General features: G+C 42.1%; 1 protein-coding gene across 3 annotated transcripts in view; it reads right to left on the bottom strand.

Annotated features, from left to right (window-relative positions):
• LOC122809198 (alpha-tectorin-like) overlaps positions 1-23,632 on the bottom strand; it is a 919,437-nt gene that overhangs the window by 486,538 nt on the left and 409,267 nt on the right. For all 3 annotated transcript variants that reach the window (XM_044080503.1, XM_044080505.1, XM_044080506.1), the window contains one exon: positions 6,600-7,198. In XM_044080503.1, coding sequence (XP_043936438.1) covers positions 6,600-7,198 — 599 coding nt within the window. The remainder of the gene's footprint in view (positions 1-6,599; positions 7,199-23,632) is intronic.

The following is a 23,632-nucleotide window of genomic DNA, read 5'->3' as shown; positions in this document are numbered from 1 at the left end:
TCTGTGTTATTTCATAATATTAGCAAATTTATATAATTAAATCCAGCTTTTATTTTCATACGGATATCCACCCACCTGCCAGACAACCTATGTTTCCTTTATTTTCGGTTGTGAACAAAGTGCCAGTATATTGTTTTTTAGGCTTTCAGCAATACTTCATACATTATGATAAATGTAGCTTATAGCACTTGTTACTTAAGTAAACACTTCTCAGGAATTATTAGCTTGAAATAATCTATAACATGACAAAGTGCATTAGTTTGACATTTCAATGATCTCCTTTTATAACATTTCTTTTAGATGCATTATTTCATTTTGCAACCCATACATATAAATATAGATCTTTAAAATAAATTATTGGTAGTTGATCTTACAATTCAAATTATTTTCCTGTACATTTCCAGACATTCAATATACTAGTGTAGCTAGCTTTCAAATGGGGAGAAATAGCAATATTGTTTCCTTGAAGTTGCAGTAAACTAAAACCATTTATCCTCATGTGACTCATTTCAAAATTTATATAAAACATTTATTTTTGACTAACTGCGGTGGTGATGTAGCTTTGTTGCCTCACAGTTAGATGTTGCCTGTTCGATTCTCAGCTAGAGCGTCTCCTGTGTGGCGACATGTGTGAACGGGCGCGTTCCTTCGTTGAAGGTTGTGCATTAGGCCCGGCAAGCCAGCATGTAAAACTCTACTGCCAATCATTAGCAGACCGGAGTTCTGCTGTGGCGATCCCTAACCGGGAAAAGCCGAAAGACACAAACAATTTATTTTTGACTAAACTCCACCCCCTGCACCACCTTTCTAATGCATATCAACCCTAAGCCTAAACTTGCTCTTATCACTATGCCAATCATGCATCTTCACTAGGGAAACACCTTCTGTCACACCACCAGTGCACAAGACAGAGAGACACACATCACATACAGTAGCATGCATGTGCAACCCTAAATGTATCTCCTCACCTATCACTTACTCTAACCTTAACCTGCAAACACTTCTTCACTCACTCCAAACCCCTGATGATGAAATTTTGGGTATACCTAAAAGTTTCAGTTTTGAAACCTCAAATCCATACTTAACTTATCCATGCACACACAAGTTTCTTCTTTTGACAGTTACAATATTTTCCAATGAGAACTCTCAGCAGATTTCCCCAGCTGAAGTTTTGTCTGAGAGAATAACCCCATATCTCTCTCTCTCTCTCTATATATATATATATATATATATATATATATATATATATATATATCTATATATATATATATATATATATATATATATATATATATATATATATATATACATATATGTATATATATATATATATGTGTGTGTGTGTTTGTGCGTGTGTGTGTGTGTGTGTGTCTAAGTATATGTTAAATTATCAAAATGCAGAGCAATCAAAACCAAAGTGATGCCATACAGTTTCCTTTTGTAGCTGGAACACCAAAACCCCACCATACTTTCAGTTCATTTTTTTTATCTTAATGGTGTTAGTGTTAAGGAAAAAGTTTTTGAAAGGTGAGTTGCAGAGCTGTTACAGGTTAGGGTTAGCATATAATAGTAAGGTGGGAGGTGGCCTTCAAAATACCTAAAGTTTATGTGATTAATTCCACAAACTCTCACTTACCTTATATAAAAGCTTTTGATGCTCTGTGGTCATCCAATGTACAGAATAACCTACTGCATGTCACAGTCCTTCAGCAGCTGATTCAACAAAGAGTATCACATGCACACACACATGCACACACACACACACACACACACACACACACACACACACACACACACACACACACACACACATATATAGATAGATAGCTAGACAGATAGATGGATATGAAATGAGTGCGTGTATATGTATGGGTTTCCTCAAGTTTGATTGAACTTACATTAAGTCGACAGCTTTTTATGTCAGCCAAGACAGACTGACAGAACAGATGGTCAAGCTGCTGGTGTGAGATCTCTGTTATGGCAAGAAAAGGAATATGCCTTTTCCCTGCTATTGGAATAGAGAGTGTGACAGGTGCAGTGTTTTTTCTTTGCATGCTCCAAGGTTATGTTTTAAAGCACACTTGCTCTAAAATCAGTGCTTTGAGTCTGATGCTTATGTGTTAATAACCATTGCTATGATGTTTTTCAGCATCATTTATCTTACATATGTACCCCCCCACACACACACCCCACACAGACATATATACACCATAGAATGGATTTCAATCTTGTTTACCTCATCAAATGCATTTTGTCAAACTGGTTTCATCTGTGTGATACATTCTTAGTGTACAAGTGAGGTTGTGTTTTGTTTGTGCATGAATGAATGACAAAGTATATTTCTGTACCTTCCTCTTGCACTATAAATTGATGGCTAGGAAAGTGTTTTTTCCAAGAATAGAAGACAGCTTGTGGAAAAAACTACAAGGTAGAGCCCAGCTACAGTTTTCACTGAGTAATTCCTTCAACGTCTTGTTATGGAGTCCTATGGGATGTACGTAGATGACCCCTTGAGGACATACAGTGTTTCAGCTACATGACTTCGGAATGCCCGTGGCTTTTTACTTTTTAAATGTCTATGGGTACATTCAGGCACAAAAAGCCAAACCCCGCTATCTGTAGACATGCATGTTTTGGCCTGTTTAATTACCTCATCGGCATAGCATAAGTGGATTGTTTCCCTCTCCTTTACCAGAAACATTAAGGTGCTTGTAAAACATCCCAAGTGTCTCTTATTTGCCTCAATGCTAGGATCCTAAACAAGAAGCTCTACATGCTGCAAGCTCTCCTCACTCTGGAGAATTTAGACATTTGTGCCATTACCAAGACATGATATAAATCTGCAGAAAGGACTCCAGCAGTGCAAGACTTCAGTGCCTTACACACATTTAAACCATCACAGCACAGACAGGGACAAAAGGTGGAGGACTCTCAGTCTATATTAGTACCAAACATAACTCTACATTGGTGAAACAGGATGATGCCTTGAAATTTATCCATGTGCAAGTCTCCATAGACAGAATTCCATTCCATATCCTAGCAAGCTATAGGTCACACTCTGTGTCCATAGAATCCCATAGTTTGTACCTAGACCTACTGGAGACACTCATCATTAAACCAAATAACTTATTCATGGTGACTTTAACTACCCCTCTACAGACTGGGAAATGTACAGTGTTCATACTCACAGGCACAATGATCCCTAGACTTTATTAACACAAATACCTTTGACCAGATAATGCACACACACTAAACAGAGGTTCACACATAGAAGACCTGATACTCACTAATAACGGTGAGTGCTGCACCCCCCACCTCCAATGTCACATTCTGTCTGGTGATGTTGGTTCCATAAACCTGTCCCTTTTGAAATAAAAATCAATTCTGTAATACCAGCAAACCATGTAATAGATATAAACTATTCTAAACCAAATTGCATCCTATTAAGTGATAGACTGTGGAAATTCAGTGCCCCTTCCAGTCCCAAGTTCACAGCAATCTATGTGGAATTGTTCAGGGAGACCATGCACAACCATGTAAATGGCTGTATATAGCCTGCTGTACCTACTAGAAGTAAGTACAAAATCAATTCTTAAAACAAACCACACTGGTAGAATCCTAATCTTAGTAGGGTATATAACCAAAGAAAAAAGTCATGACTAAAATCAGGAAGAACAAGTTCCATAATGACAGGAGCTCTCTAATTAAGCTAAACATAAAACTGAGAGGGCTAATTAAGTTCACCAAGGCCAATTACAAGGTCAAGATAGCCTCAAAGGCTAAAGACAACCACAATGCCTTCTACAAAACCTCAAAGGCAGCACACATCAGTCTACCGAACTGCTTGTCATTGGTAGCACCTTCACTGAGCAGAGTAACATAGTGAATTTGCTGGTTGCATCTTTAACCTTCAATACCCACCCAGCCTCCCCCCATGAAATACCTACTAACATATCCCTAGCACAACGTCTCCGACAATTAACAAGGAGCAGGTCCTGGAGGTGCTCACTAAAGCCAAAAACTCAGCCTCAGTGGGTCCTGACAATATCCTGGGATGCCTCTTAAATAGCTTAAAACATGGCCTATCAGGATCAATTGAGGTACTGTTCAACTATAGCTTCAAAACACCTTTTTATCATGGGGTTGGAGGACTGCAATGGTTATACCATGTCACAAGGGTTGGTCATCAACCAACCTGAGAAACTACAGATGTATTAGTCTGACTAGTCTAATATGCAAAGCCATGGAATTAATTATTATGAAAATGATCATTAAAGACATAGGGAACCTGCAGACACTGGACACAACCCAGTTTGGCTTTGTCAAGGGAAAATCATGCCAATAAAACTGGTGGTCTTCTTTGATAAGGTCAACAAGGCAATGGATGAGGGGAAAATGGTGCATGTCACCTACCTGGAACTAGCTAAGGTATAAAATACAATACTCAACTCAGATGTAATTAACAAACTCTCTGAACTGGACATAAACCCCTACATTACTCAATGGATTGCCAACTGACTCACAGACAGGATCCAGGAAGTCAGGAATGGGGATACTACCTCCAATAACAGGCCAGTCACCAGTGGGGTACAGCAGGGCTCCATGCTGGAACCACACTTATTTGGCATCTACTTCTCAGAGGTAAAGGCTAACTTCAAAGGCCTTTGGCTAAACAGGTTCACAAATGACTGCAAAACTGGGAGCTATCATAGATTGTCCCATGACACAAGCATCCTACAAGATGGTCTAAAACAGACAAATGACTGGTGCCAAGTCATGGTTTAAACCTCAGTGTCAAGAAATCCATTATAGTGACTTTTGGGAAAACTGCCACCCAGGCTAATTACTCCATCAATAAGACTTCTCTATGAGATATCCCAGCAGTTAGGGATCTGGGGACATTTGTAGACAGTTATCTGGCCTTTGACCAACATGTGGCCAAGGTAGTAAGAAAATCATTCTATGTCACACAACTTATAAGTATGGGTATGGCATCCAAGTCCAAGGAAGTCAAAGTACCACTTTATTTGGCCCTTATTAGACTCATCATTGAGTGCCCCCCCCCCTTCTGCATTGACTTGACCAGACATATGTAACAGTCAGAATGCCCACAAAGGTTTCTTACCAGTAGAATCCAGGATATAAACAGATTGTCCTATACAGATCACCATAAAGCCATATCTCTATACTCTGTCTCCTACAGGTTACTGAGAGGTAATCTATGCCTGCCATACAAGATGTCCTCACATCCAGCTCTGATGGAGCATTTGCACATCTGCAAAATGAGCATAATCAGAACTACTATATCCAGGGATTTACATTTTACTTGTGACATAAATAAGACATATTGGAGGCATAAGTATGTGTCTCATAGGATACATATGCTCTGGCAGGCTCCCCATCCATGTGAAGCAGAGTCCATTCCAAAGCCTATTTAAGCATAACCTTGACCAGTGGATGGGAAATCAGAAATTCATTCCAGGTCTGGACCCATGTCCCTGAAAGAAAAAGGCAGACAGTAATGTCAAAACTAATATACCCCCCTACATAATCGCTAGAAAACTCCTAACATATCCTCTCCTAATAAATGCCCATGATATATAGGGACACAATTGGTTGGAACTGCACGGATAGTCTTATAAAATCCCTGGTGGTTGTTAGCCTAGTATACACCTATGAACCTATGAATGTACCCATAAAGAATTAAAACGTGTAAACTAAAAAGTCAGGGGCATTCAGAAGGCATGTAGTTGAAATACTGTATGACCTTAGGGATCATTTGCATATATCCCATGGGCCTTCATCACAGGAGGTTTAAGGTACTACACAGTGTAGCTTGGCTGGGTTTTTCTTGCAGTTTTTACTGAATGGTTTGCTTGTGTGTCCTTTTTACCATTTGGTTTGGAAGACAGCTAAGAGGAATGTATTCTTATCACCATGATTGTATGATCTAAAGAGTAGTCTTTTTAAAGTTTCAGAGGTATGGGGGATGCAGCACCCTATATCAGTGGAGCAAGGGAGGGCTTGCCCCCTACAAAAATACTGCTTTTAGTTGTTTTTCAGGCTGTGAATTGCAAATCAATAAATATAAATTATTGTAGGTCAGCAATCATGTGCTATGCGCAAATTATTCGACAGCTGTGTCAGAAAATGTGTTAACAATCCAACACCAAATTGGAAAATAAAGCAAATGACATAAACAATTAAGTACATTAAGATCAAAGGTTGCATGAGAGGAAAAGTAATAAATTACATTCGCAATGACCTAAGGAAACATGTAAGAGAAATGTGGCTAATCCTGTAGGGATGAAATAACAGTATGAGGTAACTTGCAGCCAGTAACTGTAGCTATTCAGAAGGGAGGCAGAAAGTACTCACAGGAAGCAATAGGACAATTATGAATGAATTAATCAGGTTGTTAATTATTACATTTTTAACCTAGACTTTCATGATGAGCCTAATAAGGGCTTTAGTCTTTTTTATGCCAACATGTTACATATGACTATCTTTGTTTTGCAATGCTTAACTATGTTGTTAGGTTAACACATCTCATTAAATTTTCACATGGCATTATAAAAGTTTAAAGTATAATTTTTTACCTTAACTGTTCCAGGTTTTCCTCTGAGAAATTCTATCTGAGTATTGTATACAAAAATGAAGACCTCCGCTGTGACAGAAACTGGAACACCAACCCAATTTTCATTTGCAACCTCAATTCGAAAATAGTCTTTTGTATCAGATGAATTACACAATTCAGCAAAAATATATCTACAGGTACCTTGGAAGTCATAACTTAATCTGTCAAATGTCATGTAATGGGGGTCACCACCAGCCCGACATACACCATCAGGGAGCCTGTGACAGCCATAGATGCCATTTTTATTTCCACAGATTTCAGTAGATGTACAGGAGGAACTGTTACACTGAACAGATTTTGTGGCTGCATCACACATGCATCTCTCTTCACATTTGCTTCCCATCCAGAAGACCTCCCCAGCCTTGTAGTATCTGTTGTTATACGTGCAGCCACACTGTGCCACAGGTACGCAATCTGTGCCACTCTGCACAAACCCATCATCACACTGGCAGACTTCTGTGCAAGGTGTTGAGCAGCTGATTGGAAATCCAAGGTTTATGCAAGATGCTGGGCATGAAGACCCACAGATCTCGTAGTGACTGTTAGCTGGACAAGGAAAACCTGCAGTACAATAAAATAAAATATATTGAGACAAATGCATACAGATTTAAGAAGCCTTAGAAATTATTAAAATGTGCCATAGTTATCTGATATTTTTTTCCTTCCTATCAGCAAAATTTTCATTCACATAGGTTTATGCACATTTTACCATGATGTGGCATCATAAATGACTATGTTAATGAAAAGTGATATTAAAATTTGATTTGACTACTGAACAAATGATGATTACAGTAACAAAAACAAAGACACTCAGTGTCACTTAAGAATGATGTATAAAACAGAAACCTGAATTTACAGATAACAGTTAATAAATGAGTCAATCTGGATTACAGAAGATGCAATACTCTGAACAGAATCATTAGCTCCACATTGTATAGATGGCAGATATAACTTTTATATATTTGTAAATTTATATGAAGACAGCAGCAAATAGATAAAAATATCACTGATCTACATGCAACTGTTTCAGACTTGGCCAGCGAAAACTGCTTGTTTAAATGACTTCCTCAGATTAACACAGACAAAAAATGCAATCTGAAGAATCAAAACTTGGATTACAGGAAGCAGTTGTTTAACAGTTTGTAGCTTTAATTATCTGCACCATCAGTGAGGCAGGGTACATAAGACTCATACTTTCTGCATTTAAAACTACTTTACAGAGGCAAGTCCAAAGGAGTTAAATCCTTAATGCAAAATAACAATTTGTGTATTTATGGAGATCTAGATGGCATACTGCGGTGGTGGTGCTGCGGTAGCGTTGTCGCCTCACAGTAAGACTTTGTCCTGTTCGATTCTCAGCTAGAGCGTCTTCTGTGTGGAGACATGCGTGAATGGGCGTACCTTTGCTGAAGGTTGTGCATAAGGGCCAGCAACTTGGCATGTAAAAATCTACTGCCAATCATTAGCGGACCGGAGTTCTGCTGTGGTGACCCCTAACCAGGAAACGCTGAAAGACACAATAACATAGATCTAGATGGTAAACTAGATATGTTCTTGCCACATCATGTAGCCATTAATGGAATTCAGTTTAATCTAAAAAGTTCTGAGATCCTATGCATCTACATGCAATTTAACATCTGCTTTGGTGAAAAGGAGAAGAACAAATCTTACCTATTGTATAAATTCAAGGCAGAAATTTATAGCACATTCTAGACCAATCAGCTATTCCAAGGAGATACTGCTTCTCATTAGATACTGTCTTTGTCTTTACCAAGATAGCAGTGAAATAAATGATCTTGAACATTCTACTCATGATCCCTTCTTTTAACAGTTGTTTACTATTTAGGACACCACCACTAACATCAAGTTTTAATAGAAAGATGAGATTTTCAGTGACAAAGACGTGGTACAGGAACTGAGTAGGCAAAGGACTGACAAGACACACAAGCAACTCAGCTGTTCACTTAATGGTATGAAAGAAGTTAAATGAAGCCATAACAGGAAAATAGTAAAGCAGAATGAAAACACTCACAGGAAAAGATGCAAAAGAATTTTACAGTAACAAACAGGAAAAAAAGAAAGTCTACCAAAAAACTTCATCACTGATGTTAGGTTTTGTTTTCTTTAGGATAACTAACTAGAAACATTGCTTCCTTATGTACATATCACAAATAATTGACCAGCCTTGCTATCAGCATACAGTCCTACTCCAAGTACTGAAACACAAGTACTGCTAAAATATCAAGTAGTTTATTATATGTTCTTGTTCCTGTACATCACCAGGATAAATGCCACTATCTTCATCTTGCCATATCATCAAACTCTTTCTCTTCAGTCAAAATCCTATACCCCACAAATAGTCCTCATCAATATCTGAATAGCTTTGCTAGCATCTCCCAGCTACATACTTTATTTTGTGACACTGCTCTGCTCCTCACTTCTATACATCTAATATAAACATTTTAATAGCCATACGTGTAATTATCTCTGAACCTGCATTACACCCACCTCTTACCTACAATATTAACATTTTCTGCCTTAATTCCTCCCCTTACCCCAATTTCTTTAACTCTCTAATCACCAATCACAAGATCTATAATCTTTGTGACATACCTACATATATACCTCCTCAAATGCTCAATGTTCAGCAGTTAATAAATGCATATGCATCATTTATAAAGTAATATGTGCCTCTACTTTCGTATGAATATAATCTAGTTAGCAAATGCATGTACAATCATTGTTATATATTTTTAATGCTTGTTCATGCAAATTGGTGAATGTCTATTTAAAAATGTTTGCAATATCTTTGATCTTTTTTCCCTGGGTCTCCACCTAAACAAGGTTTTGACAAAACCTATTTGGACAAATCTGGTAAACAAAAGTAAAATAAATAAAATAAAAATAAAATAAATAAAATAAAGTTATGACATTTCCATCAATATTCTAAGTAAATACTTCCCAATCCATTAAATTATTTAAAAATGATTGGAAAGGTACTATATTTTAAAATATATTATGCCTCTGATTCCCTTATCCTCTCTTCACATCATCCCCCTTCCACATATTAGGTGAATCCAATTTAAGACATTTAGAAACTGAAGTATTGTCATCATGACACAGTTGAAAATGCTCTTGACTTGAAAAACAACTTGCTCTGATTTTATATCAATTACGTGCTCCTTAAGCCAGTGTTTCATCTTCCATGTAGTATAGTGTGCATACCCGTCTGGGATCATGTCCTCAATGGACAGTATATAGTACAGCAGGATAATGAGTGACAGGTTGTATGACTCCATTTACCAATAAGACTGCCTCATGTCTCACATTATCACAGACCATGCAATATCTACAAGGAGCAGACATCTGTTTTGTTGTTTTTCGTTTTCTACCAAAATGTTACTTGTCCCCATGTCTTCACTTTTCTAACCCTTTTATGTGATTTTTATGATATTTTGATAAAACCCAATTCAACTCTTCATTACATCTCAGAATAAAATGTGTTTCTAATAATTTCAACAAATTCTTCATGAATTCCATGAATGTGGTAAGAGAAACAAATTTGAATTATTATTCATAATGCATTTGCTGTCATATTTAATGATGTTTTCCTTCAAACATCCTCTTTTTTCTGTTTGTACCTTTTATCATTTCAAATTTCTAAACTGATAAGTAACAGAGAAAATGCATAATTTTTCTCCAGCCTCTAATTTCTCCAAATCCATGACAGTTTACAGAAGCATGTTTCATTTACGTACAATGCCCTAAAATAACACATTGAGTCTACTTTTCATAAAATTAGTAAATTAAAGCACACTGTATTCCTTTGGCAATATTTTTGAAGACAGTACATTTCCAGCATCTCCCATATGGGAGACAGTGCTCATCACTCCCCCATCTCAAATATTATAACTCCAAGGTTTCACAGTGTTGGAAACTGGACTGCTGTGGGAAGGTTTGATCTCTATCTTCTGCAATGCTTTAAGACTTGCAGTTTAAATTCTTAAGGTGAAGTAATGAGTGGAGGAAGAACTTACATCCCCAATAGGCCGTTATCCAGCACTAGTATTTTCTAAGTTGATGAAATGCATTATGGTATTTTCAGCAAATTGAACGTAGGTGAATTATGGCTCTACGAAGTGCCCTATATCTTTTTTGTTGGTGTTTTTATTTATCTAACTTTAAGACAGACTGATAGGCAGGCATTGTCTCTCAAGCTATCTAGTCATTGTTTTGTGACTAACCCTCTAAAAAGCCATTGATCTATATGGCTCTTTTTTTTTTTTTTTTCTGTTTTCTGTTCCAAAGTATATGGGAGGTTAGTGAACTGGATCAAACTGTTATTTTATTATAAGCCATTACTTCCTATTCATATTAGTCTTCTTTTCTCATGATTGAGATGTATCCATTCAGATCAGCACAAACAGGTTTCCTTTGCTGCTCTGCTCTTATTCTCAGGTCCTTTCTCCATACTATATACCGGTTTGACATTTTTTTTTATTTATGCCTTTATATCAAACAATCCTGAGTACTCACATTAAAGGCCATAGTAAAAAGGTCCCATTTTTGTGAATCAGTATTTTGCAATTCAGATATACGTTAGCTGCAATGAGAGAAAAACCTCATTATCAGCTAATCCGCATATTTCTGAATCTAACTCATTAACTAACACATGCAAAGCAGCACTTCCCACAATAGTTAACCATGGCAGCAGCTGCATCTTCTTTACACAGGCACCCTTCCATTCACATAATAAACACAATGAAACACACACACACACACACACACACACACACACACACACACACACACACACACACACACACACACACACACACACACACACACACACACACACACACACACACACACACACACACACACACACACACACACACACACACACACCATGTACTTCATGCCTATTGCTTGTGTTGATAGAATGTCACCAGTGTCAACTTTTTCCTGCTATCGTAAATCACAGATCATTTCATTCTGCCATTAAAGGTGGATATTACAATTTCACACTTCCTATCCTTCAGTAAATTCATGGTATTGAGAAAGCTGTTATGCTATCAACTTTCTAGGCTTGTAGAACCCATAACTGAAATCTAGTCTTGCTGTTTTCCTGTCTTGCATTAAGATGTTGATAGGTTTGCCTACTGTTCCCCATCCATACCTCTCTTGTGTCAAGAACTGTGCTGGGTATTGCAAAATGTCAGAGGTCCACAGTATATGGGTAAAACACTCTTGGTACAGTAAATCATCATCTTTCTGTAGTGTTATTTCATAAGCATAAGTAAATCATCATCATCTTCATCATCACCATCCCCCTTTTTTCCCATTTTCTACATAGGATCAGTTGTTGCAACATCACTTTTGATATAGTGCCGCTCCCCTACCTTCTTTGATAGTCATACCTGAGTGTCCCAAGACTTGTTTCATGCAATCCATCCATCTCTTTTCTAGATGCCCTCATTTCATCTTGTCATCTTCTTGTCTCTCCCATATCTTGTCCCCCAAACCTCTGTATTCTGCTCTCTTTGATCTTATCTGCAAATAGAGCTAGTTGGGCTTCTGTTTTGATGTCCTCATTTCTTTGTCTTCCCCACAGTATGCATGCTACCACCCATCTCAGGCACTTCATCTCTATTTCCTCTGCTTCCTCAACTGCTCTGCCTTCACAGACCAGGTTTCGGTACCATAAAGTAGAACTGGTTACATCATCATTTTGTACACATTCATTTTTAGCTTCTTTCGCATTCTTCTCTCACACAGTACCCATGGCACTCTGTGCCAGTTGGCTGCAGTCCCTCTGATTCTAGCTTTTACCTTCTCGTTCAAGCTTCCCTTCTCCTGAAGCACCCCTGCCAATTACTTGAATCTGTTAACCTGATCCACTATTTTCTCTTCTATCTCAAGTTTCACCTTTACTTATTCTTCCACACATTACAACTATCATATATGTACTCAATTTCATCCCATGTGGCTTCAGTTTTGTATTCCATTCTCCTATTAGTTGCAGAAGTTCTTGATCAGTGTTTCTTTGCAATGAAATATCATCTGTATACAGCTGCTTGGTTGATTTGTCCCCTCTGTAGTCCATTACCTGTGTGAACACCAGAGGGTTCAGAGATGAACCCTAATGCATACCCATTCCCACTGCAAATTCCTCTGTTGAGTACAAACATTGTTCATACTTGCTTTGGGTCCTTGTACATAGCCTGCCCTAATTATGCCAATGTTTCTGCGAATATGAACCATTGCAGGACTGCCTAAATCAGCTTTCTTGGCACCCTGTCATATGCTTTCTCCAAGTTTTGGAATGCCCATTTTGACATTTTCTTCATCTCTAGCATCTTTGCAACAATCTGTCTCACTGCAAGCAATGAGTCATTTGTGCTGCATCATGATCACAATCTGAAATGCACATCTCCCATCTTACATTCTACTGCTTTGCATACTCATTTGTCAATCACCCTTTCACAACTTTCATGTAATATGACAGGAATTTGATACCTGTGTAATCCCCACAGTTGTGAATGTCCCATTTGTTCTTGTACACTGACAGTAAAATGCTTATTCTGTAGTCAGCTGAGATATACTTTTCTCTCAATATTGTTATGATTGCCTTTAGAAGCCATTTCTCCCATAACTCACCCACCATCTTGATCATATCTACCCTGACAACATCTGAGCCTGCTACTTTGCCTGATGTCATTTTCTTAAGTGCTCTTCTTACTTCTTCTAGGATAGGCTCCACTTCTGCTTTCATCATAGGCTGTGTCATTGGCAGTACTACATTTTTCTTCATTCAGAAGCTTCTGGAAATACTCCTTTCATCTGCCTTTAGTGCCTGTGGACTGGTAAGCAGGTTTTTGCTGGCATCCCTTATGAAGCATGTCTTGTGATTATCCAGAAGAGGCAGTTTCTGGGATACATACCTGTCTCTCCAGCAGATTGTACTGAAATCAAAGGCAAGGTTAAAGTCTTTAGAATGAGTAATTCTGGTGCTGTTTGTTTTGTGAAAATGCAGGAGGTCCATCAAGTTGGGGTCTGACATTGCCTTGAATGCTTGGCATAGATCAACCCCCCCCCAACAGCCTGTAGAAAACCAAATATAGGATGGGGCTTTGAGGTGGTCTGCATAATAAATTATATTTATACCCTGTACTCTTTTAGTTAGGAACCTTTGCGGATTTTCCAGCTGCTGGATGTGACTGGCAAGATACATACCAATGGGGGCATTGCACACAATGATAGGTCTGATGAATGCCAAACACAATGCAACAATAATCTCCTTGGACCTAGATGCCATACTTTGTTTATAAGTTACACAACATAGAATGATTTCCTCACTACTGTAGACATATGATGACCAGAGACTAGATTACTGTTTATGTGTATCCCCAAGTCCCTGACCACTTGGATAACTCTTAGAGGTGTGTTATCAATTCAATAGTTACCAGGGGTGGATTAGTTCCCAAAGGATATTATTGTGTATATCTTAGCATTCAGTTTTACTCCAGGACTCTGACATATGTTAGTTATCTGTGTCAGCTCTTCCTGGAGAACAGTAGTGTTGGTGTGGGATTTTTTGACTGCTCCTAATTTGCAATTATCTGCAAAATTGGTCATCCCGAGGCCCTTGTTGTTGGCCTTGACTTCAGATAAGTAGTTGGAAAAAAGGAGTGTTGCCAGCACAGATTGCTGAGAGACTGCCTTTATGACTGGCCTCTTTGTAGAGGTGGACTCCCCTTTTCTGACTTTCTGGGTCCTGTCTGTTAGCCAGATGACTATCCATCAAGTGACATAAGGGTTTATTCCTAACCTCTTGAGTTTGTCAAAAATGCCTGAGTGGGGTATTGTGTCAAATGCCTTGACCAGGTCAAGATAGGCAGTGTGAACCATTTTTTCCTTCATCCATTGCTTTGGTGACCCTCCCAAATATGTTCAACAGGTTGAGTAGCCATGACCTGCCCCTGATGAAACCAAGCTAGGTTGGCTTTAATGTCTAGAGATTTCCTATGTCATTATTGATCATTTTGAGGATAATTCTTTCCATGGCTTTGCATATGAGAATAGTGAGACTTATGGATCTGTAGTTTCCATGATCTGTAAGTGGCCCACCTTTGACAGATGATGGTGGTTGCTGTTTTCAATTCATGAGGCACAAAGACTGTTTGTAGGCTACAGTTAAATAGTGAGTCCAGAGGACCTGTTAGGTAAGGTTTCATGCTATTAAGAAGTCAGGCTGGATACTGACTGGGCACATCAATGCAGTGTTCCTGGCCACTGACAGAGTATTGTGGACCTGTTCCCTGGTGATGTTATCAGGTGTTATATTTGATGGGATTTCCTGAAAGAAGGATGAGGGGGAGAGAGAAGTAAAGATAGAGCTGAACTTGTCTGCCAGTAGGTTTGCTATATCTTCTGACTCAGTATAGGTAGCTCCACTAGCAAATAGCTCTGCACACAGTTGTGTATTGCCTTTGAGGTTGCAAATATAGTTAAAGAATGCTTTCTTGTTGTCCTTGGCCTGGGAGACCAAATTAACCTCAAATTTGGTTATAGTAGACTTTATTTGTCCTGTAAGTTGCTTGTTTAGTTTGGTGAGAGTACTTTTATCCTGCCGATTGGTACACCTCCTAATTTCTGCCATGGTATACTTCCTTCTGTTATACAGCCTATTGATGTGGCACTTCTAGGGTAGCTTGTTTTTTGAGTTAGTTCTGTACTTACTTCTGGTGGGTGCAGCTGGTTCTATGCAACTATTAACATGCTTGTATAGCGTTTCTTTGAACAGTTTTGCATAGGCATCAGTGTTCTCAGAGTTTAGGGGCTTGAGAGTTTGCCAGATTACCATTTAATAGAAAGAAGTTAACCTTAGAATAGTTCTTGAACATTCCGGCATTAGCTGGGGTTCTGGGCTTTAATTTTACTTCAAAGGAGACTGTTTTGTGGTCTGACCTTACCAGAGAGCATATGACACTAAGGGATGTGCAGGGCTGTCCCATACTAGTGAAGACTAAATCCAGTATGTTGGTGTCCATGATTAGTCTATTGACAGTCTGGTCCAGGAAGCTTATGTTTACAAAATCCAAGAATCTCTGTGTCTGCATGTTTAATGTTGTATATGATTCCCGGTTAACAATGTGATAATTAAAGTTGTCCATGAACATGGTATTAGGTTGGATGGTGAGTGCTTCCATTAAGCTTAAGTATATGTTATGGGTTCCTGGGTCATAGTGGGGGACCTATAGCTTGCAATGAAGTGGCATGGGATTTTGTTTATGGTGATTTGAACATGGAGAAAATTGAGTGCATCATCTTGTTAAACCAGTCTTGAGGTACATTTATTTTGATGTAACTTGAGACACCTTCACCTTTAGTCCCTGTCTGTGTATTAGCTGGTCTAAATGAGTGGAAGGCATTGTCAGGGTGCCCTCTATAACTTTAAACCATGTCTCAATGGCTGCACAGATATTAGTGTTCTTTAGGGTGAAGATATCTTGTATGGAGTGGAGTTTCTTGTTTAGACTCCTGGCATTGACCAGCAATACCTATGCATTTTCCTGGCTTTGATTTGCTATGTCAGAAGTATTTTCAGTTTGGCATTAAAGGGCAGTATAGGGAGGACAATGCTTTAGCTAATATTCAGTAGCCTAGATGCAAGAGGTACAGACAGCCCTTGGACAAGCAGCATTGTCAGTTGACCATATCCTTCCATGTTGACATATATTGCACTCCCTCAGAATGACACCAGAAACTAAGCCAATTATTATAGTCAGTCATCTTCTGTTCATATTGTGGCATCATCCTTGGCAAAGATAGAATGCATCTTAATGCCAGGCTTATATTAGCCTGGGACACATATCCTGAGAGCTCCATGATGTCTGTCTTCATATAGTCTAGGGAAGTACATCTCAAGTCATTTACACCGAAATGGACTATGACTGAGTCATACTGGTATTTGTGGTCCAGCCACATGAGTTTAATTATAACCTGGTGGATCCTGGCCCCTGATAAGCAACTGACCATGACCTTCTCCTTAAAAAATCCACTCTCTGCACCCCTGGCACAGGAAGTAGCTCATTAACAGGTCAGAGCTTTAATCCACTGTGCTGACTGTCAGCCTGACATACCTGTCTCAACCACATATCTATGCTGTAGTCCTTACACATGATATTTTGAGGTGCTGCCAATCTCATTCAACTTCACCTTTTTCCTCTTATTACAGTGTTAGAGCTCTGAGTATTTCCTTTAACACTTGTGTTTTCTCTCCTGTCATCCTCTAGTTTTTCAGCTTAGTCTATGTTGACCTTAAAGCCTTCTTTCTACTGCTTGCAGCTGATTGTTGCAACTAGGGGTTTAACTTGTGGAATGACAGTTTCACTGGGGATGACTTTGCAATCATTGATTCTATCCTAATATATTTGCATTACTAAGAGGAAGTCTACCTAAGTTTCATGTAGGCCACTGTCTTTCTTACTGAACCATGTGTAGGCCACAAGCCATTGCCCCACCCATGTAAATCCAGACAGTTGGTGTATTCTGTGTTGTCTGTCTCAGTATGTGCATTCATGTCCTCTGTTATCAACACCAACTCATGTTTTCCTACTCTACCTGGACTACTTAGCAGTTAGATACTGTAACTGCCTCCTGAATGCACTTTTTCTTTACTATCATAACCCTGCTATGTGAGGCATAGCGTGAGATTAGGAATACTACCCTATCCTCATACTAGATGTCCGATTGCCATGAGTCTGTCACTAATTCTGATGATATTCCCTGTTTTCTGAAACCTCTCCCTCATCACAATTTCCACACTATTTCTAGTTTTTCCCTTCCTGAGTAGTAGACTCTGGATCCCAAGTCAAGTGTCTTTGCTGCTGTGCCCTTCCATCTTGTTTCCTGGATACTGAGGATGTCCAGCATCCTCCTTATCATGGTGCCATCCAATTCTCAGCTAAATCCTGCCAGTGAACCTAAGTGTAACAATCCTTAGTTCATGTTTGGCAGGTTCATTGGTTTTTACATCTAGTTTTCACTCAATGAGTTATCTCAGGTAACACAATCTGGGCAACTGGACACTGACCCAACAGTAGCTTATTGACACAGGGCTGCTGGGTTTTATAGCAGGTATACACTAGCCATTTGGGGCACATAGATCCCTCCTAGCACTAGCATGAGTGCCTGGTGTAGGTCAGAGTAGGCTGGATCCTCAACGCACTTATTTCAGGCAAATGCCCATGCCCATTTTTGGTCACATTAGTCAACATGACTAAAGCACATAGAGCCAAGGTTTACAGTATCTAGTGGCTAACCCTGACAGCGCATGCAGTCTGTGCTCAGACATTGTTCTGCTATCTGGATGTTACTTTGCTCCACAGTTGATGCCCATAGCAATTGGTCTATGAAATTATTCCCCCATAGGCGCTATCTAGAGTTTGAGCTACTGCTCACAACTCCGTCCCTGGGTGTAACAAATGATATAGGAAATTAATTAAGACAAAAAAGTCTTTGGCTTGTCTGATTAGAAGATACCTGAAAGCTTGCATTTTCTTTCCTAACAAAGTTTTTGTAATTTTTTTACACAAATTCTGTACAGCAATACAGCTGTTGGGAATGTGCACAAGTCTCAATAAATGAATCCATGCCTAAAATGTCAAAAAAACTTCTATAGTTATACTATAATGATTATAGGTAAAAACCAAGAGTGAGGTAGCTTCTCAGATGCATAGCATATTGTAAATAAGTTATAAAATTCAATATCAGTGTTCTGCCTCTTGAAAGTAAATCCATTTTGCACTCAAATCTCCATCATTAGGAATAGCACATAACTCTTGATTGAGGCATTTTTTCACAAAATGGAAACACACATGATTTTGCCAAAAGACAGAGCCTATTACACCCCTTATATTGCATAATGAATATGTCTGTCCCCATTGGTGTTGTCCCTATGGCACCAGGAGGCATATCTCTCAACTGTACAGATTTTCGCAGAATGTCCAGATTTTGGCCTCATATCTTTAGTCCATTTCACATAAATTTGTGGTTTTCTGGCAATTTAGTAGCAAATCATTAAAGATTGAACTTAGAAAATAATGTCAGACATTTGAGTTTCAGACTTTATACCCTTCAGAAAATCCATACTAATGCAAAACATGTTATTCTATCAACTTTATAAGTTTATAAGAACAATATTTAAAAATTGTCTTGGGTATTCCTGGGTAATTATAGACTTTGACCACTAGAAGGCAGTCTTTACCCACCTCTAAAGTCATATAGTTTCTCTTCCCACCTCTTACTTTAAAACATTTATGCTTGTTGTGCTCTTCTCCTTTACTATCTTCTTCTTTAATCCTTTTAAACCTTGTCTATATCTCTTCCCATAGTCCTATAAACCCTCTACCTAGCCCTCCTCCTCCACCTCCAATACTCCTAGGCTACCCCTTAATCTCCCAGGTTTCCCACCCTTTTAAATTCCCCACATCCTCAGTATAACTTCATCTGCCTTCTCACTTACTGCCTCCTGTTCTTGCCTACTACCTTACTGATTGTTTTTCTTCCCTCACTGCTTTCACCTTACTTGTGTCTACCCGCTACGCTCCCCTACCCTACCCCCAATTCCCACCCACCCCCAGGTATCCTAGACTTATACCTCACTAAACACGCCCCTTTTTTCTCTACCTATCACAAAGCTCCTCATCACTAGGCCACTCCCCTAGACTTATACCTCACTAAACACTCCCCTTATTTTTCTCAACCTATCACAAAACACAACATCACTAGGCCACTCACCTAACTCTTTCATTACCACCTAGTTCCAATTACCTCTCATTTTAACTACTCCATTACCTATCCTAACCATACTCTGTACTAACTACTTCTAGTAGCTACCTCCTATTCAACCTCCATTAATTTCCTTCTGCTTTTCTTTTTTCAAAACCCTACTTAATCACTTGGAGCATCCTCATTTATTCCTTCTACCACACCTACTCACACAAGCTACTCTCATCTGATATCTACTCACTACCATGTCTCCAACACACAAAACTATTTTCACATACATCCTACTCTTAACTACTAATATAGCCTCTCTGACCATACCTTACTCAATCACTTTCTTTGAAAATATTACTCTACATGAACAAAACCTTCATCTCCAACAAACTTTACCTTCTTCTTTTATCCATACCCTCAGCCATAGTAACATAACCTGTACCACTAACTATATACTACCAAAATATCACAGAACAACCCATATGACATACTGCACAATCAAAAAGAATTTGAATAACTCTCTCAAGATCCATAAATTCCTACACTATCCCCAGCATTACCTCCTCCTACACGGGGATATTCATCCAAACCCTGGTCCCAATACTAACAATAAGAATAACCATGATAATGTACCTTTACCTAAACCTTCCTCATTAACTAAAGCACCTAACTCCCTTCTGATAGCTCACCTTAATATTAGAAGTATAAACAAGAAAATACATCATTTGCATGCACTCCTGGACTTGCACTCATTTGATATTCTATGTCTTACAGAAACCTGGCTAAAACCTTCTACTCAAGACCAGGAAATTACCCCTCCTGGCTATAACATACTTAGATGTGACCGCAAAGCCAAAAAAGGCAGGGGTATAGCCATTATCTATAAATCTAATTTCCAAGTTACCCTCTATAATGAGCTTCCATCACTAGACACCAAATCTGAAATATTGTCTGCTAAACTCCAAATTAACAACACCAAATCTATCTACCTAATTTGTATGTATCTTCCCCCTAGAAACAATACTAATACTCTTGAAAACTTACTTAATTTCCTCTCTAACGAACTACCCCAGGAAACCATTGTACTTGGTGACTTCAACATAGACTGGTTAACATGTACTTCCCAGAACCCTACTAACCACATAAATCTCTATGGATTCTCTCAATTAATAACCACTCCGACTAGAATCCACAAACATAACAGGAAAGAATCTACTCTTGACTGGATCCTTATCAATAACCACCCTAGCAATTATACTCCAGGAACCCTTCCTGATAACATTAGTGACCATATGCTTACTTACATTACTAGACAAAGATCTCATATCCCAACTACTCATAAACTCAAACTTCCCAGCTCAAAAATTCTTGCCAGATCCAACTGTATATACCACTGACATTTACTATACTGTGACCCCCCCCCCCCCCCCCCCCCCCCCCCCCCCCCCCCCCCCCCCCCCCGCCCCCCCCACCCCCCCCCCCCCCCCCCCCCCCCCCCCCCCCCCCCCCCCCCCCGCCCCCCCCCCCACCCCCCCCCCCCCCCCCCCCCCCCCCCCCCCCCCCCCCCCCCCCCCCCCCGCCCCCCCCCCCCCCCCCCCCCCCCCCCCCCCCCCCCCCCCCCCCCCCCCCCCCCCCCCCCCCCCCCCCCCCCCCCCCCCCCCCCCCCCCCCCCCCCCCCCCCCCCCCCCCCCCCCCCCCCCCCCCCCCCCCCCCCCCCCCCCCCCCCCCCCCCCCCCCCCCCCCCCCCCCCCCCCCCCCCCCCCCCCCCCCCCCCCCCCCCCCCCCCCCCCCCCCCCCCCCCCCCCCCCCCCCCCCCCCCCCCCCCCCCCCCCCCCCCCCCCCCCCCCCCCCCCCCCCCCCCCCCCCCCCCCCCCCCCCCCCCCCCCCCCCCCCCCCCCCCCCCCCCCCCCCCCCCCCCCCCCCCCCCCCCCCCCCCCCCCCCCCCCCCCCCCCCCCCCCCCCCCCCCCCCCCCCCCCCCCCCCCCCCCCCCCCCCCCCCCCCCCCCCCCCCCCCCCCCCCCCCCCCCCCCCCCCCCCCCCCCCCCCCCCCCCCCCCCCCCCCCCCCCCCCCCCCCCCCCCCCCCCCCCCCCCCCCCCCCCCCCCCCCCCCCCCCCCCCCCCCCCCCCCCCCCCCCCTCCCCCCCCCCCCCCCCCCCCCCCCCCGGGGGGGGGGGGGGGGGGGGGGGGGGGGGCGGCGGGGGGGGGGGGGGGGGGGGGGGGGGGGGGGGGGGGGGGGGGGGGGGGGGGGGGGGGGGTGGGGGGGGGGGGGGGGGGGGGGGGGGGGGGGGGGGGGGGGGGGGGGGGGGGGGGGGGGGGGGGGGGGGGGGGGGGGGGGGGGGGGGGGGGGGGGGGGGGGGGGGGGGGGGGGGGGGGGGGGGGGGGGGGGGGGGGGGGGGGGGGGGGGGGGGGGGGGGGGGGGGGGGGGGGGGGGGGGGGGGGGGGGGGGGGGGGGGGGGGGGGGGGGGGGGGGGGGGGGGGGGGGGGGGGGGGGGGGGGGGGGGGGGGGGGGGGGGGGGGGGGGGGGGGGGGGGGGGGGGGGGGGGGGGGGGGGGGGGGGGGGGGGGGGGGGGGGGGGGGGGGGGGGGGGCGGGGGGGGGGGGGGGGGGGGGGGGGGGGGGGGGGGGGGGGGGGGGGGGGGGGGGGCGGGGGGGGGGGGGGGGGGGGGGGGGGGGGGGGGGGGGGGGGGGGGGGGGGGGGGGGGGGCGGGGCGGGGGGGGGGGGGGGGGGGGGGGGGGGGGGGGGGGGGGGGCGCGGGGGCGGGGGGGGGGGGGGGGGGGGGGGGGGGGGGGGGGGGGGGGGGGGGGGGGGGGGGGGGGGGGGGGGTCCATTTTACATACATTTGTGGTTTCCTGGCAATTTAGTAGCAAATCATTAAAGATTGAACTTAGAAAATAATGACAGCCATTTGAGTTTTAGACTTTATACCCTTCAGAAAATCCATACTAATGCAAAACCTGTTATTCTATCAACTTTATAAGTTTATAAGAACAATATTTAAAAAGGCCCAAATTTAAGGCTTTGTCCAGATTTCCTGCTTTAAGATGTTGAGAAGTATGCCAGGAGGTAGTGGTTTTAATTTAGAGTTAGGGGTAGGGGGACTCAACATCATACTATAATAACTACAGTCCTGCTACTATAATCTGTATAAGGAAATATGTTTTCCTTTTTAACATGAGCCAGTATGCCTTTGTGAAGGGCAAATCATGCCTTTTAATTCCCATTCCTTCGCCCCAAAGAGATTAATGTAGCACTAAGAGAAGGACACGCTCTGTCTGTAAACATGGATCTTGCAAAAGTCTTTGACGTTATGCATTATACAAATTCAGATATCTTAGAATAAAAGGATACCAAACTCACTGAAATGAAAAGTACTGTCATTAAAGATGCCAGAATATTGGACTAACTCTGAGCCAGTAGAAATTATTAGTGAGATGCCAAAGCTTTTGTTATAAGCTCACTTCTTTTTGGTATTTTCTTTTCAGTGATGCAAGTTGCTAATGACATGCAGTTTATCAACTATGCAAATGCAGCATCATTCTTTCTCCAAGCTGGCACCTCTAAACCATAGTATACAATGGGCAAGACTCACATGAGGTGTACACACAATAGTCAAGTATTTAACTTAAGAAAGAATACTACTTCATCTTTTAGTGATAAAGTTTTCCCAGTTAACTGCATCAAAGGTCTGCCACTATGAATGAATCAAGTTATTAAGGAGCTGGGTATATTGACCTTTGACTGTTTCGCTCTCAAGCAATAACTTCACTACTGTTATCAACAAGGCCTATGTGCTTATACCTTTGAAAGGGATAATGTACCACCAAAGGAAAGGGTTATTCTACTATATGCCTCCATATATCAGGCAGTTGTAGAGCACAATGTCCTATTTTTCAGTCTCCTAATCAAGCAAATTGCCAACTAGAAAAGGTTCAAATATTCCTTATCAAATAGTGCTCCAATAACAAAACTTAGCTCTCTTATGCTGGTATCTTGCTTTCTCTCCTGAGCTGATGTTTGCCATGTATTCCTGACACATAAATGACCCTTCACTTGTTGACAACCTATGCTTGGAATGTAAGAATGGGAATTCAATACCCATAAAAATCATTTTAATATTAAATGCACCATTATCACTACTACTAGAAATGAGAGCTATGGCATGTTGTGACTCTTTCAACTCTGGAATAGACATTACCTGACCATAAAACA

This window comes from Protopterus annectens, chromosome 8.part0 (assembly GCF_019279795.1).
Source record: "Protopterus annectens isolate FY-2018-M chromosome 8.part0, PAN1.0, whole genome shotgun sequence".
In the NCBI taxonomy this organism is placed as follows: Eukaryota; Metazoa; Chordata; order Ceratodontiformes; family Protopteridae; genus Protopterus; species Protopterus annectens.
Note: the sequence above shows the minus strand (reverse complement) of the source record. Positions and strands in the feature narration are given on the sequence as shown.